This window comes from Achroia grisella, unplaced genomic scaffold (genome assembly GCF_030625045.1).
Source record: "Achroia grisella isolate CSIRO2021 unplaced genomic scaffold, CSIRO_AGI_Agris_v1 utg445, whole genome shotgun sequence".
Taxonomy (NCBI): Eukaryota; Metazoa; Arthropoda; class Insecta; order Lepidoptera; family Pyralidae; genus Achroia; species Achroia grisella.
The window spans coordinates 887,622-911,472 of NW_026712860.1; the positions used below are offsets into that span (position 1 = coordinate 887,622).

General features: G+C 29.1%; 1 protein-coding gene across 1 annotated transcript in view; it reads left to right on the forward strand.

Moving 5' to 3' along the window:
- The first annotated feature begins 771 nt into the window (after positions 1-771).
- Positions 772-23,851, forward strand: part of LOC131845014 (uncharacterized) — a 54,923-nt gene continuing 31,843 nt past the window's right edge. The window contains exon 1 of the mRNA XM_059194028.1: positions 772-1,056. Coding sequence (XP_059050011.1) covers positions 960-1,056 — 97 coding nt within the window. The 5' untranslated portion in view covers positions 772-959. The remainder of the gene's footprint in view (positions 1,057-23,851) is intronic.

The window sequence follows — 23,851 nt, forward strand, 5'->3', positions numbered from 1 at the left end:
TAGGTAATTAATATTTTAGAAAAAGAAAAGTACAAAATTATATAATTACAGCTGTTTTGATTAGTTTTTGTATAATAAACTTAAATACAAGAGTATCTAAATTAAAAGAGAATATTCTTCTAATTTATTCAATGTTTCTAACCATCTGCTATATCTCCAATTATTATTTTTAACTCTATTTCGCATAAAGCTATTTTGGTATGTTGAATTATTAGCTTTTTATTTTGCCATATAACGGCTCGACAAGTTGTAAACAAACTCAACCTTTACCATTTACGACTGTTATCCCAATAGATGTAGTCAGAAGCGCTGATAACTGCCGGCGTTATTGTGAAAGCATATTTGATTTGTTATTGATGTTTTCATCACTTGAGTGTTGGTTAGAAATATGTAATGACACACGAAGGTTTTCTTTGTTGTAAGCCAAATTTTAAGTCACAATCTTTGTTCTCATAGTCGGAAAGTAAACCAAGCCGTATAAATTTGTTACCTGTATCAATTAAATATACTCGTATAAAATTTAAACCAAGCAAGAAGTCCTCCCTATCTTTTTGAACAAAATATAACGAAATTACGCTTGTTGTTACACTTTGTATACAAGTTCTATTATGAATATTATGTCTTTTATAATTAATACATAAAAAAATATTTGCTCCGAGGTTAATAACCGTTTTGCAATGCATATGAATCGCAAAGTCGTATACACAATCGATAGGAAAGCGCAATCACAATGGCGCGCAGTGCGGGTGCAGTATTATGCTGCGCTTGAGCATAAAGCTAGTAGAAAGTACAATACAGTGGTTTAGTCTGCAACAGCACGTGGAATATTACGGACGTATATGCGACGCAAATGTTACCGAATGCACGCGGGAAATAGTTGCGTCAATATATCGCGAATTGTTTTATATACATACATAAATAATTTAATAATAAGACAATAAATCGTGACTTTTATAAAAATGGGTGCAAGTGCAAGGATACCTTTCTTGTTTTTAATTATTGCCACTGCAACAGCTGTTCCTACGGGCGATTCTAAGCAGGCATTTAAAAATATAGGTAAGTAACCGATTTTATGAAATATATATCTGTGTTGTTTAAACAGCATTAGAAAAAAGTTTTTAGGAAATACTTTGCGCAATATTTGCTTTGTGTACTTTTATGGTAATTATTAATAATTTATAGAAAACGTGGGTTGCAATGTTATGTTACCCGTTTAATTAATATGATAAATAAACACCTCTGCATTTCCGTGACTGGATAAGATTTACAATATAGATAAATAATAATTTAAGCGAGATTGTACATTGACAGCGATGCGAACTTGAAACACCTTGAAATACGAGTCAAAATTCAAGGAAAGTGTCATAGTGTTCGAGACTGTATTGCAAAAAAAAAACTTATGCAACCCCGATTCAAAACTGTTCAGATACTAGTTGCAAAAGAGACAAAGAACATTAGCGGCCAATTTCACACTAAATAAAATCGTCTCGCTTTACCTGACAATGACCCACTGCAAATAAAGATTTGGAACACCCCTGTCTTATACATTTACTAAACTAACTTTAAATTTCATATATTCATACTTAATTTTATAAATGCGATAGTAGTACATTATTTGTTCGTTGCCTTCTCAGGACTAAACAGAATGTTTAGTCCTGAAAAGGCAACGAACCTACTAAAATTTGACATGAAGACAGATTAATGGATTGTATATTTTTTTTAAATTTGACACTGGAATTATTGTTTATTTGCATTTTGTAAAAGGTAATAGTTATTAGATATTTAGATCAGCATTGCACCCATGCGAAGTCGCTGGTTTATACATAAAATTAAGAAATTCATCGACACCATGTCTTATTTCGGGAACTTATTAATATTGAGTGAGGCATGGTAAGATCCTGTGATTTTTCTAAATTATATGTATAGGTTCATAGATTGTATCAATTTTATCATATTTCAAAAACAAAACTAGGAATGCTTTTATAGGGGATGAAATTTTATGTAGTATATAACTATACTATGCAGTATATAACGCCGCGGCGTCGTCCCTTTGTGAAAAGTCAATTCACTGAAAAAGGTTTCAATATGTTTTTCATCGATCGTTAAATATCTTTGTAAAATTTATTATAGTTGTAAAATACATATTCTTTATTATTTTAATACTCGATATACTTCAATGCATATTCATTTATTTACAAATACAATAATATAATTTGCGAGCATTACAGCTTATTAATTATGTTGTTCACAGCAATCGGACCGACCCAGATGCTCAGTGGTGGCAAAATTTTTATATTTGATAACACCGTAATGAATCTACAAAAATTATTATAGAGAAACTATAAACAATAGTAGTCTCAATCACTGCGGCAAAAATCTCATTTTCCTTTGTATTATAGACTTCAATGTGCCAATTCTATAGATAGAATGGTAGATTGTGTTGAATATAATTGTTCACTTTTTGTAAGATTGTTAGAGTGCAATATTACCTCTTATATTGTTAAGCAGCTAGACCAAGATCAGATAAAAATATACCTTCAATGCAACTATAACAAGCGATTGTTATGTCAGAATTTAAAAAAATATTAACTCCACCTGTAACATTAACAAAACTAATATTATCGGTAATATTATATGGAAACTTTTATATTGTATTAGTATATGTAAATATTCTTTTAAATATATGTTTCGCATTAAAATATCTCTTATATAATATGTATATCGGTAATCCCGTGTTTGAAAAATTAACGCACTACACGATCATCGCTTACTATAAGTGTTTAAAATATTATCTACATTTTGAAATCGTAAACCTTTATATATATATCTCTTCTAAAGGATTATTTATTTGTCACTATTAATCACGAAACTGAATATTAGTAGTACAAATGTGAATTAATTGATATTTAAAATATTTTAGAACCCAATGAGAGTTGCGATATTTTAATCAACTATAACAAACTAAATTATAGCCTTAAATTGGTTAAACTGAGCTACACGCTTTATTTGGACGTTGTTAAGTTGCAATGCATTTCAATTACATAATATAAAAAAAAACTGAATATAGCGAGATTTAAATTACAAAACTAAACTCGTCAAATAATCAAAAAATCTCCAGAAGAATAAAGTACAATATACACAGAGAAATATACGCTTTTAATTTTAATGTAATGTAATATTAATTAAAGACATTCAAATTCACCTAGAGAGGGAATAGAAATAATATCAGTCGCGACAATACCCAGTATGTTAATGAGTAGGTACTTTGGAACCTTCTAATATTATATTATTAATTTCTGATTTAAAATCATTAATTTAAATTAATCATCAATCACAGAAAAAGACACCGGCTCATGGATATGTAAATTCATTTAGTATTTTTACCAAGGTTTCCGTTTTACTAAGTTCCTAATAATAAATACCTAATTGCTGCAACCTCAACTCTGCAATGAATGAACAACAATAGAAAATCGAGGCTTTATGCTTAGAGGATATGAATAATTATACGGTTCCAACATATTACAAAGAAACTTTAAATATATGTACGTTTGACTCTTCGTACGTGAATATTTTTTTAATAAATAAATTAAGCTTCAGCTAATTAAATTCATCCCCATCCAATATTAATAATAGTTACAACAACTATTACTAACATAGTCATCAGTGTGGTAGATACTAATGTCGTAGTTCACAATACTTGTACACAATTGTCATAAATTTTAGCGTACATACCACTAGATGTATGAGAACACTATTACCAAGTGATAGAGATTTTTTTATTTTTTTGTATTATTATTTTATTATATAAATAAAACCGGAGTTGACGACAGCCGCCGTGGCCGAAATTGGCCGTGATTACATCACATCACACACATCGTATAAATGATTTCAAAATATATATCTTTATTCTATTTACAAATAAAAAAATGAAAATAAAGCCTGCATTACTCCTTTGTAAAATATTGTAAACCTATAAATGATAAAAAATTTGCTCCAAAAGTTATTCAATAGAAGATATTTTTTTATAACTAGAACAGTATATTTGATATTATTAAACCTACAGTATACTTTCCCCACAAATTTACAAAGAACGTATACTTAACTTAAATTATCATAATAATATAGCAATTTTTTTTATAAATACATATATAGTTTAAAAGCGCATGTTTATGTAATGAAGTAGGTCTGAATGTTAATTATTATCTTATATTCACAGATTATATTAACATTAATGAAATTTGTAAATGTATTTGTGGATCCAAAATATAAAATATTTTAAATTATATGGAATAATAGACTGCAACGGAAAAAAATCTATATTTAGTTTTGTGTAGGATGGGTTAATAAACCACTTTTTTTCTTCTATAGGTAGGTGTCGCTATCGCTATTTCAAGAATACAACCTTTAATGCTCGTAGGCAACGTTTTTCAACGCTATTGTTTATATTGTCATTATGAAGCGGAACCGCTCGTTTCCGAACATAGGTATCTTTCTTATGTAGAATCACCATCCGTTTTATTTTTCCCGAATATACATTTAACTAATAAATATTTAAAATCTGTTTGACCGACGCGAATCCTACTTCATATGCTTTTCTGATTCCATGTGTTAGTGTTAAGGTTCTGTCAGTGATTGTAACACTGACAGAACTTGGTTGTATATTTGTGTAACATATACACAGAGATTTAACTCTGTGTATATGTTACACACGAAGGAAATTTTCGCTAAATATATATAATATACATATATGTATATTTAATGTGTATTTAAACTCATTAAATATACCAAATATTTTTACTAATGAATTCCTTTAACCCTCTATACAAGTCCAACAAGACCGGGCAAAGACCCGAAAAAAATTAACCTCTTAATTTGCATAAAGAAAATGATGAAGTATTACAAAAAATGAAGTAACAAGTCAAATAAATAACCAGTCAATTCTTTTTTCTCACTTGCAAAGGTGAACATAAATAATATAATAATTAGTGCGTCCGTTTGAGGTTCATGACCGGAATGTTGAAACAGTATGCGTATTCCGATATTTTTTTATTTCAACCTCAATTAATTTTTATAGCGTACTTTTAAGGTACCTAGGATTGAATACGAGCAAGTTCTCCTATTCCAATACTTGAAATAAACTAATTCACATATTGGTTTTGCTTTCAATAATGATTTAATCTCTAATTTTATTTATATAAGAAGTTAGAGAATCAAGATAGATTCAGATTCTATGGTGTAAGCCTGACTACAGCCTAGTAGTTCTAGTACTTATACCAATAATAATTTAATAAAAAATACATACTATAACAATAGTTCTAACAATGATAAGATAAAGAGGATACAGATTGGATTATCGGTTTATGTCTGACAATTTACTTACTTTTTCTAAACTCTATGGTCACCTTACTGTTGAGTAATCACGTGAGATACTTTACGGGTCAGTTCACAGTTCCTAATGTTTTTGTATGTAATGTCACATCCATTTATAAGTTTTCGTAACATAATGCATTTTGAATGGAAGCCGTTGACTTGCTACATCGGCTTAGTTGTTGTTCTACTTTTCTTAATATACCGTCAGAGCTTAACTAGATCTATGCCAGGTACTTTGTTTTTTTGGGAATAATGGATATTTCACAATCTAAATATGTGCATTATTTTTATAAATGTATAAAAAAAGGAATAGTGAATAAGTGAATCTAGTAGTAAGAGTAAGTAAATATAGAAATGTATCAGAGTTACCAGAAATTAACAGAGGAAACCACGAGGAGGAAATGTTAACATTTACCATTATTACTATTTATTCTTTCTAATATAATTATGCATTAACTATCTATGCAATTCCTGATTACCGATGATTGTCAAGTTAACTATGTAGTCCCTATTAATAGGTTATACATTCAATCTGATTTAATCGAAATTATCTTTTAAATTCTTTGTGTTAAAACATTTCGCATATAGTCGAATTTTTTACTTTCTATCGGAGACATAATAAAAATACTATCCTATTTTACTACTTTATTTTACCCCTGTTAATTGTTACATAATACTTGTAGTTTTATTAGTCTTTATTACACTGCTCTGTAAAACTTAATGCAGTATTAATAATGGGTAATGTAATAATTATTCTTGTAAAAAATACTAGGCACCGTTACGTCTATCCATAATTTTCTAGAAAATCTTAGCTATGCGTACTGAAATTAGCCTTCTTATTCATTTTGAACATTGATCCAAGTTCAATACCCTCGACCAGAGACCTGCATTTGACAATGCAACTGAACATTTACGACTTGGTTGGCCATTCACATTATGGAAGAATGTCGGGAGAAATAACGTCTTCCGTTTTAGAGATCCGTACAAGTACTTACATAATTTATAACTTACAGAATTTAATGAAATGTACAATAGATTACAGTCGAATTAGCAATCAATTCATATATCTGTAGCTGCTAGTTTTCAAAGTGAGTTAAGAATCTATTCATTTTTCTGTTCAAACAAAAAATAATGATTCATAGAATATTTTTATGAGATTCAATTGTATTTTGAGGTGAATATGACACAGATTGTTGACTGTCCAACAACGTGTTAACTTTAGTGTTTACATGCCATAATAGTATTCAATATTAACTGTAAATTTTACAAAGAACTCCATCTCAGAAATTCAACTCCAACATTGTATTTCTGTTAAAGATTTTATTGTCTTACTTAAAATTCCGAACTGCATATTTGTTTTACTTAAGTGCAATGCTTAGGTGTACACATTCAAGTAGTGGAAGTTATTTTTATCAATCTAGGCTTCGGTGGTCTAGCGCTTTACCACACCGCCGTACTTTCCGATGGTCGCGGGTTCGATTCATGCAAACCAAAAATTATATTCACCCCGATGTCAAAAATTAACTATATTTTATAATGTAGCTACATGGTTTATTTACACATTTTGTGGATGAATCAGATTATAAAAGTATTATGTTAATAAACTCTACTGTTCACAAAGAAGAGCGCGGAGTAATATCAAATTAACATCCTATTGAACTCTGAACCACACTTCTTAATAAGTCTCTATATTTGTTACGTTAATATTTTGAATTAATTAATTATCTTTTTTGTATACAAAAAAGATAATTAATTAATTCAAAATATTAACGGCATTACATACATATTTAAGCAGAATAGTAGATTTTTTTAGAGACAAAATATAAATATATCCCTATTCATATTTTGTGATCTATATGCAAATTATGTCAAATATGTGCGAAAAAAAAGAAACTGACAAAACTGTGACATATTATTGAGATAAGTAAATAAATAAATAACTATTCCACAGATAAACGAAACTAGGTGTTAATAAGCAGGTGCTTTGTTTACATGTGTCATAACAAAGATCCACGCAACAGTGGACAAATCACGTTTATGTTGATTAGATTGTCTTATCTCCAGATTATAAATTCCATTTCCAATACGAATCATAATGCCATGTTGTTGTAATTTATTACCAATTAGTTTAATAATATTAACTGCCACATAATCGATTATGGGAATGCAATCATATTGTGACAATTTACATTATATAAGTTATTTTTGCGCAATTTTCATATGTCATAATGTTTATAGGTGTTAAATTTCATTATCAAGCATTACAATTAAATATCTTTTAAATTAATCATATTATGACAATATAAATACATAACATAATTTCAAGAATTAAATTGACAACGTGTTATATCAACCCTAAGAAATCGAATATTACAATTAATGATAAATATCACATCGTATATGAAATTCAAACTGACTGACAACATACTATACAGTCGCTCATTTTGACAGTTTTTTTATGTAATTGGAATGACAAAAATTGGGCTCACCTGATGCAAAGTGGCAACTGTCGTTTATATACATAAATAGCACTATGAACATCATGTTTATGTAAAGCAGATGATATATGTCATGATTTCAATTAAGAAGGACTAAGTATCATTACGCCGTATTCTGTAATTTCACATCTAATTTCACTCATCAACCGAAACATGTATTGAATACCAAGCTTGGTCTTCACCAAAATAGGGCAAGTTGTGGTACCCACGCAGATATTTTTCTGCAAAGGCTACCTCGATATAAATCTTTCTAAAACAAGATTTTACGTGTAAGAATCAAATGAAATGTTATTACAATTTTATATTCAACAAGCAAATAATAATAATGTAATTAAATAGTTCCACTGTCGATTTTGGTTTAAGATCCTACACAATAAATTTCTTAATAATAAATATTTTAATATGACATCCATTTGTACTTTCGTTAGTTCGTTTTAATACTAATATTATTTAGGTAAGTAATATATGTAGTATAAGTATTTGACTACGAAAAATAGTTATAATAATCTTCAAGATTAAATTACATAATAAGCAATTCAAAAACTGTATGCTGTCTTCTGTCGTAAGTTTGATGGCAATCTAGTATTCAGAGTGGGACACTAATCCAGTCTGAAGAAAAAATTTTGTAATATTCACTATTTTGAATATAATGGGCAATAAATGTCAATGTTTTCTGTGAACATACTCGTATTCGTAGCTAAAAAATTGTTATCATAATTTTATTTTTATATTATGTAATTATATAGATTCAGTAGAATAACTTTAAAAAATGCTTGTCAGACTAAATTAATTAAAAATGATGAATCTTTGTTTTTCAAACGTATTACTTTATACTTTAGTCTGTACTTGGAATCATAAATATACTTTTTCACGGATCAAGACTCAAACTATATTTTGCCAAATACTTATCATATTAAGCATTGATATTAATTGTTTGGCAAATATTTGTGATAATGGGGGATAGCCATTTACTATAGGTTACTTTTAGGGTGTTAGCAAATGCCAAATACCAATTGCATTGTACTTACATACCGGCAAATACTAAAGCACGATTTTGTTACCACGCGACCTGAATCATATCAGTTTTACTCAGCTTCATTGTTTACGGTTTTGTTTAATATATACTTAATTTATGTATACTGTATGTTGCTAACATCAATACAAAATTATTCATAAGTCGTTGAACCAAAATACAGACAGGTATATACAGATTTCTTACAAATTAAATTGAATATAGATTTATAATCGAATGCTTCTTGAATCTACCAGTTTTTGTGAGTTTGTATATTTTAGTTAGTTAACAAGTTTAAAGCTACCATTAGTTATATTTTTATTACTATTCATCAATGAGTATTTATTATGTGAGATACAATCTAATAATAAACGATAATATTTTATGCAAACACGTATGGTCAGACTGTAATTATGTGTTTATATGAAATATTATAGCTGCAGTATATTTATAGTATAACTATCTATTTTAATAATAGCAATAAAGTGTAACAATAAAAAATCTAAAACGCCATTCATTATCCGCGCGGTCATTGTCCGCAATAAATTAAAGTTAACACAAGGTAAGTGAAAGCATACAAAATCGAAAGTGACCCGAATAAATTACATACTACAAAAATATTATAAAAATAAGAAAATTTTCCTTGGTCATAAAAATTACAAGGCTATTTTTATCATAGCAGGAAAATAATTATATTTCAATCATGACCTTTTCAGGTGGTATATTTTCAGGAAATTTGCTTAGCTTCATAAACTATTATTGTTATATTGTGCAAATATAGTAATATCAGTCGTTTTAATCGATTAAAACGACTGAGATATATTTGCACCTATTTTATTTAAAGATTGGGTATAAAATGCTAAATACTTATTTAGATATTATTATTTATTAGAACATAATGGAATTAAAATATGTCTTTACAAGATTTATAAAGATACTTACTATAAGTGTCGGTGTCATTGTGTCATTACACTCAGAGAATGGTAAATACACATCAAACATCACCTATCACGACGGGACTATTATAGTGATCAGCGAAAAGTATATACTCATATAATGATTTGTTATGAAATGTCCCTCTTAATAAAAGTACCCTACGTATCAAATTACTTAAGAATAATACATACATTATCATTAATTTATCGTTGTTACTAAATTATTAATGAATAGAATAGATAATTCTAGTTAAATGCAGATGAAATAATGATAAGGTGAAATAATTCTAGTTAAATAAACTCAATTATTTAACTAGAATTATTTCATCTACAAAAAAAACATAGAGACATTCGTAATCAGGTACTTAACATTTATAGCAATATTAGAAATTTATTCTAAAAGTCTAACAATACGACAGTGACTAACAACCTAAGAAAAACAATACTGAACTATAATCATGTAAATGCAAGAGATAAAATTCAAATAAATATATATATAGATATCAAATGAGATATGAGTGTTCAGGACAAAAACTTCTTAGCTTGCCTATAAAGTTTATATAAGTTTACAGGTGTAACTTGTACACATGTTTAATTAAAAATTATACAAGATGATTTTGTTATTTGATCTAAGAAAATTGCCTTCCATCATGAAGATCATTATGATACTGAGTTTCAATTAGCTCGAAATATGTTGTAGTACAACGATTTTCTATCTAAAAATCTAGAATTTATAAGCCATAACTTGACTGCGATGTATGTGTCTTCCTATGAATCAGACAAGGTAACTGTCGCGGTCATTCACTCTTTCTTCCTATTCACTTTCTATTTGTTATTGTAACTTCTTACTATGTCATTGGCCCTGAATCTATCTTCTTTGACGACAATTAAATATATTACAATAGTGAATTAAATAGGTTCAAATAAATCATAGAAACCTTCAGAGTAATATCAATTGTAATTAATTAATTATTTTGAAACTATATAGAAAGATAATTTTTAATAAAGTTACTTTTCGGTCTAACCCTGAGTAACAGTAGGTACTAACATTTTCATAAGGAAACTAAAGTACCTAATTGTTTTTAGAACTACCACACTGTTCATGATGCAGAAAAAATTACCACTTACTAGACAAATTAAACGCAAACCCTGTTTAAAGAGCAGATAATGATAAATTATAGCTCAACTTCTGTAAATTATAGCTAACTTAAATAATTTAGACTATCTAAATTAGCCTAATTCCAAGTCGAATAGTGATTGTTTAGAAATTTATCGAACAATCGCTACATACATTCCCATGCTTTAATAACTTTATCATATTAAACATATACAATGAAGATACTGAACATCCATGATATTACTACATTTCAAAAAAGGAAAAGTTTAGTAATCTATAATAGTAATAATATAATGAAAAATCAAATAAAACGCGCATTACACAATTGTGAATAAATCGGAATGAACTCAATTCTACGCACCGAATGTTTCATGACGGTTTGATGTGTGCTCATGAAGTATATGATTTATTTTTATTTTTCTTTTTTTATTTATCAGTTTTCAGTATTTAACCTTATTGGTTGAGCAATTAAGTTACATGAATGTGGATGGTTATAATGACTAAGGAAGGCCGAAAAAGAGATGGACTACGTGAAACATGATATCGTAAGATAGGGAGTAAATAACGAGATGACTGCGAACAGGGATGAACAGAAGAGAAAACATATTACGCCGAACCCAAAATAAATGGGATAAGGAAGAAGCAGATAATGATGGTTAAGCAATTATTAGAAACCGAGAGCTCTTATAATTGTATTGTTGTACTAGTCCCTAAGTAAATAAATTGATAGAATATAGTGAATAAATTAAGCTAAGCCACTGTATCTAAATGAAAAAACTAAATTGTAATTAATAACATTGCTTATCCTGTATTCTTAAGGTGCCGATTCCTGCAACTCGCATCACACAATCACAATGCTGATTGCACGTTGCCTCGAAATTATAGAGTCGATACTAACAATACATTATTATGAACGATACGTTATCTTATGTCTAATTTTGTTTAATTAATATACACATAAGTATAAGTAAGAATTAATGTTACATATTACCCTTATAAATAACTATATATACATAGAAGACTATAGAATCAGTATGAAACTCATCTGGGATAGTTTCTCAAGCAATACGAAGTGTCTATTCATAAATTAATATCGAAAATACTCGTATATAAACGGTATTTATTTAGATATGAATACCATAAACAAATTTTCCTTTATTGAATCTTATATTGAAAGATACAAAATTTATTAAATGAATAAAAAAAACATAATTCCAAATGGTTGTTGGAATTCGTCTATTTATCTTCAGGAGCACCTATAGTTATTACGTATAATATACATATTTCGTATTTAACGTTTCTGAATACCCATAATTTAATAACGACAACAATGCGCCAGTACAATGAAAAATAAACTTGTATTTTATAAGTAGTTATATATACGATTTGATGCGTATTGCATTGTTTTGGTAAAAGGATGTATCGCAACAATTGCTCTCTAGTTAGCCAATTTAATTAAGCTGATCAGTTTGAAGGGCGAAATAGAATAATTATTATGAATATTTCTAAATACACATTTGTAATTTTACAAAGATTTACAAATGTCTTAAAAATACTGCAGCTACAATTATATAAGTATATATATATTACTATTATTTAATAATAGGTAAATAAGAAAAATATACATTTATACTAATATTATAAATATCAAACTGTATCTATCTATTTGTTGAAATTTTATATAAAGATATATTAATTCGCGACAATGGACTTAAGATTAGGATGTACATTACGTAAAAGAAATTGAAAAATTACGTTAAAAGAAAATGATTTTGCGGTAACAGTTAACATATAATAATAATCAAAAACAATAGTTTTAATTTTTAATGGGATGGTTTTCTTCAGTATAATCTTACCGCAAACATTAATCAATGTTGTTTGTTTCAAGCGCAATGTTACCAAATTCCATTATAAAATATTATAATGTAACTTCATTTCGTCATCAGGCTGACAGTGCCAACAATTTTGCTGCGCTGCGATGAAGAATCGTGATCGTAGGGACGGGACGCAACACCTCACAATTACTATGATTTGCCAAACACTCATTATTCTGATGCTTGAAATGTAATCGAAAATAGGCAATTATGGCATGCCATTCAATTGTCCTAAATTGTCATTGGCAAAACAATCCGTGTTGGCCTTCTAGTGACGATTTGTTTTGAATGCTCATAGGAATTGTTTTGTTCATCTTAAAGGTTTCAGGAAATAATTATTATCTGCGAATAAAATGTTTTTTTTTTAATAAGACCAATTGTTGAGTATTTGGATACAATGTTCTAATCGCTGGATAATGAGAAACTCTATCGTATAACATAATTATATGTTTCATATAGTCGTAAACATGTACATAAAAGGGCCGTCTGATCTGATCCGGTCGTAGGCTACAGGCCTGAACAACACTAGGGACGTCTTATGCGCTTTGAAACTGCATTTAAGGATACAACACCGTAGATGTATATTTTGAAATTTTTCTATCGTTTATTTTACTTTTAATTTAATTTAAATAAACTATATATACATGGTTGAAATAAATTAAATTGTTTTAAATATTTTCTCTAGCACATAAACGCAAACAAATTATAACAAATAACAACCATGCTTAAATGTTACCTTTCATAAGAAGTCACAATTTTTTTTTTATAATTCCGAATATCTAACACATTATTATAGTTAAATTAAATGTTAGAGTTAGTACTTACTGCTTTTTGTAACGATTCACCATTTCCGATTGAGCTATCATACCGATAACAATATTGCATTCGCCACTGTCCTTGATTACGCATTGCAATTTCGCAGGCACCGCAACTTCTTTGTTAGCCGGTGTAGGCAAATTAGCAACACACCCGAACTGAACTAGTTCAGCCGGTCGTTACGAAATGTCTGTTTAGTACCTTTACATACCGCCGCTATTTATAAATTACAATCCCTTGATTGGTATTTAAGTTATTGTCTTTTCTTTCATATACAAATACAAAAATATTACATGTAATATTTGTATTCGCAGATGGTTACTGTTGTACTGTACTTACAGAATCAATCAATCGAAGAGTATATGTACCTACATTATTAACTAATGCACTGTTATAATTGTGCTAATGTTTAAATGTCATTTATTGAAAAAAATCTCTAATATATTATTGCATAGTAGGTACTTCCTACTTTATAACCATGTAAAGATGTTTATTACTTTAATATTTATTATGTTTCTTCATTAATAGACAGAATATTTTCCAGTCCAATTGAATCAGGCTCAATATATATGTACATATACAGTGAGTTTGAAACCATACTCTATCAATACCAATACTAAATTAGTACAACATTGCGTATAATATACATAAATTTTACTGTTGATAAACAGTCACATTAGATTGCACAAACATTTAGTTTACTTACCTACATGCTGCATATAATTGATGTAAATCGACTCATAGTACGTGCATAATTGAAATACTTTACTGCTACATATCACTCATTGAGTCTATTAATTTAATTAAATATGCGTACAAAGTAATGGTCATTAAACATTTATTTCGAATACACTTGGAAAACCATTTATCTGAATTCAACTGCATGTTTCATAGTTACTTAGTTATAAGTTGCTTGTAATTCTTTATCAATTCCAAACTAATTTGGATCATTTCATTTATGACAGGAATTACTTACGTGTTGACTCTATATTTTATAAATATTCTTTATTGCACTTAATTATATTTCTAAGTATATTAATTACAACTAATGTTAACAAAGGAGGACTTATCTCTAAAAGAGATCTCTTCCAGGCAACCCAATAGAGCGTGGCATAGGAAGTGTTGAGTGGGTCAAAATGTGCAAATAATAATTTAATAAAAATGTCATAAATAATTAAAACTATTGTATTATATTTTTTTAATAATTACATGTTAATATATGTCAAAGTCTATCATAAAATATATCTATCTACATATCTGTATTTAATACATTCACTTTCCAATACTTATAAAATAATTTTATTGCATTTTTTTATATTTTTATTATAAATGGGTTTGCGCTTGGCCTTACCTCATCCGGTGGAGAAATGTGTGAAAAATGTTGTGCGCTTGCCCAGAATAATCTATTCACTATAGACTTGAAAAGTCCGGGTTGTATTTCTTCGGGAACACTAATTTCGAAGTGTGCGCCACTCTTTGGCAGCGCGTATTATAAATTATGACGCGAAAGGCTCAGTGCGAATTAACTATTCATTATTGTAACTAAACTAAACTAGGTCCAGTTTTATAGTGGATATATTATACTAAGTTATTAAAATTAACAGTTGTAAAAGTAGCTGTAATGAAAAAAAAAGAAATAAATTTTATAAATGACATCTTTAGTGTCAAACAAGCTTTAATCTATGTTTTGTATATTCATCTGGCGTCAGTGTATGCAGACGACAGCATTCATAGTTTCACTAGCTCTCATTAGTATCTAGTGTTGGACGAATCGCTAGTAGGTAGTAATTTACTACCGATACATCTAACAATTATTATTATAGACGGAGCATTAAATTAGCCAACTTCAGTCATGTTACGTAAATCATCTGTAGGTAATTCATCATCATAACACGCCCGGACCATCGCAATATCCCTTTTATTATTCAAGTCATTACGCTATCTTATACTGAAATACTATCATTAATATCTCTAATATTACAGTATACTAACTTTACTATTTACCTACATATTCACTTACTTACTGATTACTTCCTAACACACAAAATATACTTCTTCTAGTTTGCACTATTAGCTATATGATCCAAAATTTACAACAAATAGGATTCTATATGTTGTAATGTTTTGCCATAATTTTATTTTATTTAACTATATATTTATTAAATATGCAAACAAAAGTGACGTATCCCGATTTTTTATTTTATGTAACATAGAATTTAAACAAGCTTGCAGAATGATGATAAATGATTACCTGTGTGTGTGCGCATTTAAGTTTCCGGCTTTTAGGCAGGAATAAGCTCATTTCTTGAAGGCTCGGAAATACCATTGCTGAAAGGTGACCCCACAGGTTAGAATGTATTTGTTCAGTTATGTTTACAAGTACACTACAACATTGAAAAGCGTACAAAATATAATGCTAATTTTATTGATAAACATAAACCTTGTTGAGAGTACAGATTGTTGCTTGTTGTTTTTTTTATGAAGCAGCAGGTGACAGTATGTTCATAGCCTCTTTAAAAAATGCGTTGTGACTTAACTTCAGAGACTATTTTAATTACTGAATTGTTAATAGGATAGCCAACATTCAAACGTTTTGTTTACAATCATACACAAAGTTGTGAAAGGCTGATCAGTACCTCATACCTATTGATGTCCAAAATCTCGTATAATTAAAAGTAAAATTATTTTTATTCATTTCGATCATTTTTATCACTATCCTTACTGTTCAAATTATATCAGCTACTTCAGTTAAGGAAAACTGGAAACTAAACAGCTATACCTACATTTTTTATGTTGTCAAAACGAGGCACAGCCTAAAAAAATACATTTCTAGATGGGTAAAGTATTACTTAAATAGCCTATTCGTCAAGGTCAAGTAATGATGATTTTGAATGAAAATATGAATTTTACATAGATAAGAACTCAGACATGTCCTTGTTATAGAACTTTGCATACATTTTGTACCCAGTAAATGTAATATTTGATGTAACTAAGTATTCAATGATATCCTAATGATTTAATAATGACTGCATAATAATATTATTTTGAATAAGGCTTTAGGTCGAATGGTAATTATGGAGATTAGGTCATTTGCTGAATAAAACTGTATTCCAAGGCTTTTTATACAGATAAACTATTATTAAACTATTGAACAAACAACCATTGCACACATAACTCTTAATGTTTGATACACAATGATCCTATTAATTAAATAGCCTTATAATTAACTAACTATACACAACGGATTTTCAATAAACGGTTAAGATCACTACTTATATACTCGATAAACTTGTATATAGAGTACCTGTGTATAACTCATTTTAATATAATAAAGCAGCGAGTACACTATCAAAAATATACTTATATATTCTATAGGACAAGGACTATAAAAACAAACATATTCTAATAAATATAGATAGTGCTAAATTCATTTATATAAATTTTATTTTATCCGATGGACAATATTAATGTTTGCTTCTATTGTCCGTACATAAATAAAAACCTGAGAGCTTGATTCATAGTTCTCATAATTGCAGAAGGAATATTCAATGAGTTTAATTATTATAATCTGAACAATACACATTATAATTTTATAATAATTGCTGCCTACTGAGCCTCCTGATTACAATAACCTCAGTGACAATCGTGACTAGTCCATTGCCACTACATCCTGGCAATAGTTGACAGCATTCTCGACTCAGTTTCGATTAAACTAACAATTTATTATGATATTCATGGATTCCTCTTTCAATATCTATGTAGGTATTACAACTTTTACTCTATTTGTTGCTTAATTTAAATAGAATTTGTTAATGTTTGCTCTACAATTATGTAGATCCTTTATTTATTCTTTCTGCTTTAAAATTTTACTGCCTTACTTAAATATGGCAGTAAAATTACAGTGTATAGCGGTGTAACTTCTAAAACCTGCAAGCGATGAGCTGATGACGTGATATCCATTGTGCTGATCATGCATGTACTAGCAGCATCTGCTATTTACCATCAGGTAGACCGTTCGCTTGTTTCCCATCACTGTTACATAAAAAAAAATTAAAGCCGGCTTAAAACTTAACGTCAAGATATGCAATACATATAGAGGATTAATAAAAACATCATTAGGTACATATTGTATCTTCGAAAACCATTACTGTGGATAGGTGTAAGTATATCTCATTTAAGTAACATTACGGTAAGTAGTTTAGTACTAGTACATTTAGTTTTCATATAAATTGAAATAGGCGATTTATCATTTTGTGTATCTCCAATACTTATGACTAAGTTACTTACATGTTTCATCTCCTTAACTTGCTCGAAACGTTACAAAGTTCCTTTCTCTAGCTACTTAAAAAAAATCCACACTGGCCTATATTCTAAAGTATGTTTCGACATATCATACTTAGATCTATAAACCGGAAATGACATAACATGGAAAGTAATGATCACAGGCTATTTATGTATGTCATATTTATCTACACGAATGGGGCAGTCACCATTAATATTTATGATGAACGATTTGACTGTGCGTATTCTTATTAGATTAATGCGATTATTAAAAATAATACCAGGTAATTATTTATAATTTTCAAATGTAAGCTGGAATATGTGAAATGATAAAATACTAATACTGCATAACATTTCTAATGCTTTTTTGTGGTACAAAATGTAATCATGAATAATAGGCGTAAACATGATTAATTTAAGTATTTTTCATACTTATTGTGACATAAGGTTCTTAATATACATATATTAATAACCTTCTGTCGTATGTGTATGAGTGCAGATGGCACTCCCGCGGAAGAACTTATGGAGCGGCTGAAGACCAACTTCCGCTTTACGGATACGAATTTCGTATGAGGGCACCACTAGGGGTTCAAACCTCGGCGCAGACCGTCATAATTTCGATCGGATGGGTCCGTGATAGTCAAAGGATATTGTCCACTATTAATGTTGTCGTAAACCCAACACTTGACATGAAATATACGTCCAACATATCGCTGGGAACCTGCATATATTCTAATCCAACGTAGCAAGAGCAATCCTATCGCCGTATGTCATAATAATGATTTGATATCGGTGTTTAGTTCAGTGTAGTCGGTCAGAAGTATAATGTCATGCTGCGTAAGAACTTCCAAATTTGATCTTAAAACCATTTGGGTATAAATAGAGTTAGTAAACCACTAGGCTACTCTCACTTTATCATAATTAAGAAAATTACTATATAAGTTGTTAACTTAAATATTTTTATTGTTATAAAAATAACCTATTGTATTATACTGACTAAGCTTTAAACGAACGTACAGATACTACATATGTTGATGCAATACAAGGATTTATGATACCAAACCGTCTGAGTTCTCACGTTACAAATAATACAGCTATTATAATGAGCATTTTGAACACAGATCGAATACCGTTTAAAATCCTTGACTTCAATGGTAATTCTCTATTTACCGTATCTTTGCTATACGCACGTACTATTTTATTAGATTATTTTTATTGAAATTGAAATTTTGTCCTTCTTTTTTTAGCCCTGAGGCCAAGTTTTATTGCTTGATCTTGGTAAACACCAAAATTATTACAATTATAATACAATCTTCAAAACCACTAATATTGATAATTTAGAGTACCTACTATATACCATCTGATTGCGATATTCGTAGGAATAGATAGACGCATTAGACAAATTATTATTAAAATCGACACTTTATAAATCGGATAAAATTTGTAGTGTGTAGCTAGTATTTGTAGTTTAATAAAAAAAAACAATATACAAAACTACACCAAACTGTTGTTAAGAACATTAGCTATACTAATATTTCACAATCTGATATATCTGCTAACATTTTTTTAAATACAATTAAATAGTTATCAATATTTTCGCTTAATACATTAAAATTATTAAAAAAAAAAAGAGATATAAAGGAAACTAATGTGGAACTGGAACACAAATGTATAATATATATCACTAAAAATACACTTACTCCCAATTTCTTTTTCTTCCTAGATACCATATACTATATGTTACTTTAAATATAATAACGCATTGTTTCCATTGGAATATTTTTAACTGCCAATCTTAGGGATCGCTTTAGGAACTCCAAATTATCATGGCGTCTAGAGCAAAGTATAGTATCTAAAACTGAGAATAAATCATATTAATTTCGGAATTCAATTAAGATGGAAACTTGATTACGGCCAGTCTTCCACTTTGATAAAATCCGGGATGTTCGTTTCTCACCAAGCTAGGGGGGATCGAGCTTTATGACCTGGCGCTGAGTCTGATTATTTCATTCGGCAAGATTACTTACAATTTTTGTCTGTATGTAATACAATAATAAATAAACACAGCCAGTGCTAGGTAGACGATCATTTAGTATAAAATTATTCGTCATAAGATTCGATGAAAGATGCGTTTAGTTATTTTTTTTATCCGAAGATGCCTTTTAAAATGCCACCCGCATTTTAAAAGTCATCTTCGGATAAAAAAAAATAGATTTCTAAGCTATGTTTTATCTGCAATACCACTTTAACTGAGGTGTTAACTGGCTTCAACTGTATTTGTAACAGTCACAATAGACGCCAACCTTGTACCATTGGCATTTAACTTCTCCGTGTCAATCACTCGCCAATGCATTGTATACCAACTTGTAGAATGCTTTCACCAGTTCTTGATCTGGGTTTGGATCAACCATCTGATGGATTGACATTTCGATGTAGGTCAAGATCAAATAGAGTGACAGTTTATTGTAATCAATACCTACATACATAAAATTAGTCTAATTTAAACGTAGCTAATAATTCAACTAAACGCATCCTATCCCTTTCTACGACAAAAACATATGCGAAATATATTTTTATATTTTATTCGCATTTTATATTTGCAATCGACTAAAATTAACAAATTAAAAATTTAACATTACAGCAAACTTCTTAAGGTATAGATTTTGGAAAAGGTATACAAATATCAATAAATGTTTACAACTTTAACACTGAGTAATTTCCTTTATAAATTAAATTTAAACCTAAAGTTAATTTAATAATTATTATTGTGTCTATATAATATTTTACTTGAATATTATACACATTATTTTGAAATAATTATTATTGCAGCCAGAAAAATTACGTTTGCATATCAAATTTGAGATCTAATCTAGATGAATAAACGCCTTTAGAGTAAGATTTAGAAGTATTGAATAAATCAATTCATTAAATTCAATTCTCAATCATATATTTTTAAATTTCGATAATATATTTATTACGAATTAGATATCTAATTCATAATAAACTTAAATAATAGTAATCAAAAACAGTGACCAATTGGCAATTTTTTAACTACCACAGTCTACATTATCTATTAAAAATGAAGTATTATACGAAAACAAGCAAATTACAAAATGTAAATATTTTTAACTGTTAGTAGTATAATTAAAACACTTTAAAATTAAAGTACATATAAACTGCAATTGGACAAATAATTCTTTACATAATTTATAAACGTAACTTGAAAATGTTTGCAATCTTTAAAAATGCATTTGGCAAAAATTAATGAACACATGCCAATGTTAATCGAGAATTGTTTACAATCGATAACCAGTTTAAATCGGAACTATATTATCGCGATGACCGCACTATTGGGAGCGTGAAAGACAGCTAACTAGGTGAAACCGTAACTCACGCGAAAGTGAAACTTGGAATTTAGTTGTATGGACGTGATGTCGCGACTTACATAATTTACACATCGATATGAGATACATGTCTCGATTACATATGAATCGCCATACCGGAAAATCGAGCATTCGATGCGGCCTCTTTTACGTACTGTGCTCGTCACTTGTTAAGAAGCAAATAGAATACTTAGAGCTTACATTAAGAAACACAAATATATACTACGCAACTATGATTCTGCAATACGATACGATTTAATATTGATACTCGTAACATTACATAAAATTACTGTTGACAATTAGGCATGTAGGTACAACAACGATAGGTATCTAATAGATAATAAAATATATTTGCAGGACTTTCTCATCTCTACAGCCTTTATGCAGTAAAAGTAATTGTCTCGTGTTAAAGCACGGAATGCATCCAAGTCAAAAATATCCTAAGCATCCTTCACAAAAAATAATCCGATATCTATATACCATAAAAAGTATGGTCTAAACTTTACTTCATACTGTAGTAATCTACAGTGAAGTGGATTATTGTTTTTTATTTATAACTTGTTTTATAATTGTTTTGCATTTTCACACAGTCTCGTAACTACAGATGATCTTTCTTCCTACTTCTTGCATGCTCGTTCACCTCTTGTACAGAGTACTTCCGCTTAAAATTTCTTGCTCTACTATCTATCATGTTTTTATTGAGGTTGAGGCTGAGGCATACTTATTGATTCATGTCATTAGATACCGTTACAAGATTTATGTAATTAAAACATTTTGTTTTAACTAAAATTATTAATTAAATTTTCTTTTTCCTCTAACATGCGCCACCTACACTTTGTCTGTTTTCGTAACTATACTTTCTTGAGCTAAAGTTTGTCTGGAAGAGATTTATTAGCAATAAGATCACCCTTAAATTTATAATTTTCGTCACTTTCTATAACTGAAGCAATATAGTTTAAATAAATTTTATTTAGTCGAACATTGAATCCTCATTTGCATTCTGCAATATACTGCGTAAAGGCTATTACGATGCAGTCGTCCTACAGGTTCGATGTGCCAAATCCAATGTTCAGTCTTTTATGGTCCCTTTGAGTTGAGGTCCAAATAATACAGATTTAATATACATTTCGATATAAATACACAATGTATACTTTTTAATAAATTTAAGTCGGCTCTAGCTAAATGACCCAAAGCACAACTACCAATACCTACACATACTGTGATTTTCAAAAAATATTTGTACGTAGAGCGTGTCGTTGTGTATATACCAGTTTATATGAATATAGACAATATTTCATTATAAACATATTAAAGGTGTTACGATTTGTCATGCTGTCGTATCATGTCATCGTCAGTTATGTTTTTATCTTATTGTGATGAGTTGTAAACGTAATAATAGGTGCCGAGTGTTGCTTTCTAAACGTATTGCATTATAACGACAATTTATAACACTTAAGTGTATCTTATGTTTAGTTCTTATTTACATAAGTTTTGGCATTCATTTACATAAAATTATATAAATGTAATTCTGAACTACTTGAAAGTGTTACAGGAAACTTTTTGGCTTATTCTTGTGATGAGTCTGCTTTACTGTGAAAACAAAACTATTAAAAAGTGTTTAAATTAAGTTTATTTGAATAAAGATTATTTCCATTTTTATTACATTGAGCTCAGTTTTTTACATACTGCTATTTGCTAAAGATATCTCTACCTATCTCTTGTTCTACATCCAAAACACATACTCTGCTTAATCTAATATGTATGTGATGCTTATTGTGACATTCTTGACAATATGTGTATGTTAACCAATTATGAGAGATTGTGTATATAGAATGTCAAATTAAAAAAAAAATAAACTTGATTATCATTTTAACAATAAAAAAAGTAAATTTAGAATTTAATGCATTACTTCAATTCTATTCATATATCAATTCGCAGACACGGCCACGCGATGCTGTGGCTAAAGATTCCTATAATATTGCGCCTATAAATTGAAATGTAAGCTATACTATCTTTCAAGTTAGATCAAATTGCACACAATGTGCAAATTTAATCGAGGACAACCAACGTGACACGTAATTTTTATATATAAAGATATGGGAAATTATAAAAAATTTGCCCTTCATATTAATAGACTAAATAAGTATTTTACTGTCCTTATACTCTATTGATATAATTCTGCAAATTGCTCTACTGCAATAGTCTTTGGCACGATCGCCAATTAAACCACCACTAATCTTAGACTTAATAACAATTGCATATATTACCTGTGATGGTTTCATTACGAACAGATCACGACTTTATTACATCAAAGATTATATTAAATATTTTCATTGAAAAACCGTGCTCAATTCATAGAATTAGAGTGATTGTAACATTACAATCGATTTATGGACCTCTGCTGGAGATTGCGCAACTGGCGCCTAGATTATTTTCAAGCGAAGAACAAACAAACTGATTTTGTATGTTCTACTTATAAAGCTGAAGCAGTAAGAATACAATATGTCACCAATTATTTCCATGTACAGTATATCCATAAAAGGCAACAGAAAAGTAAAATTGTAT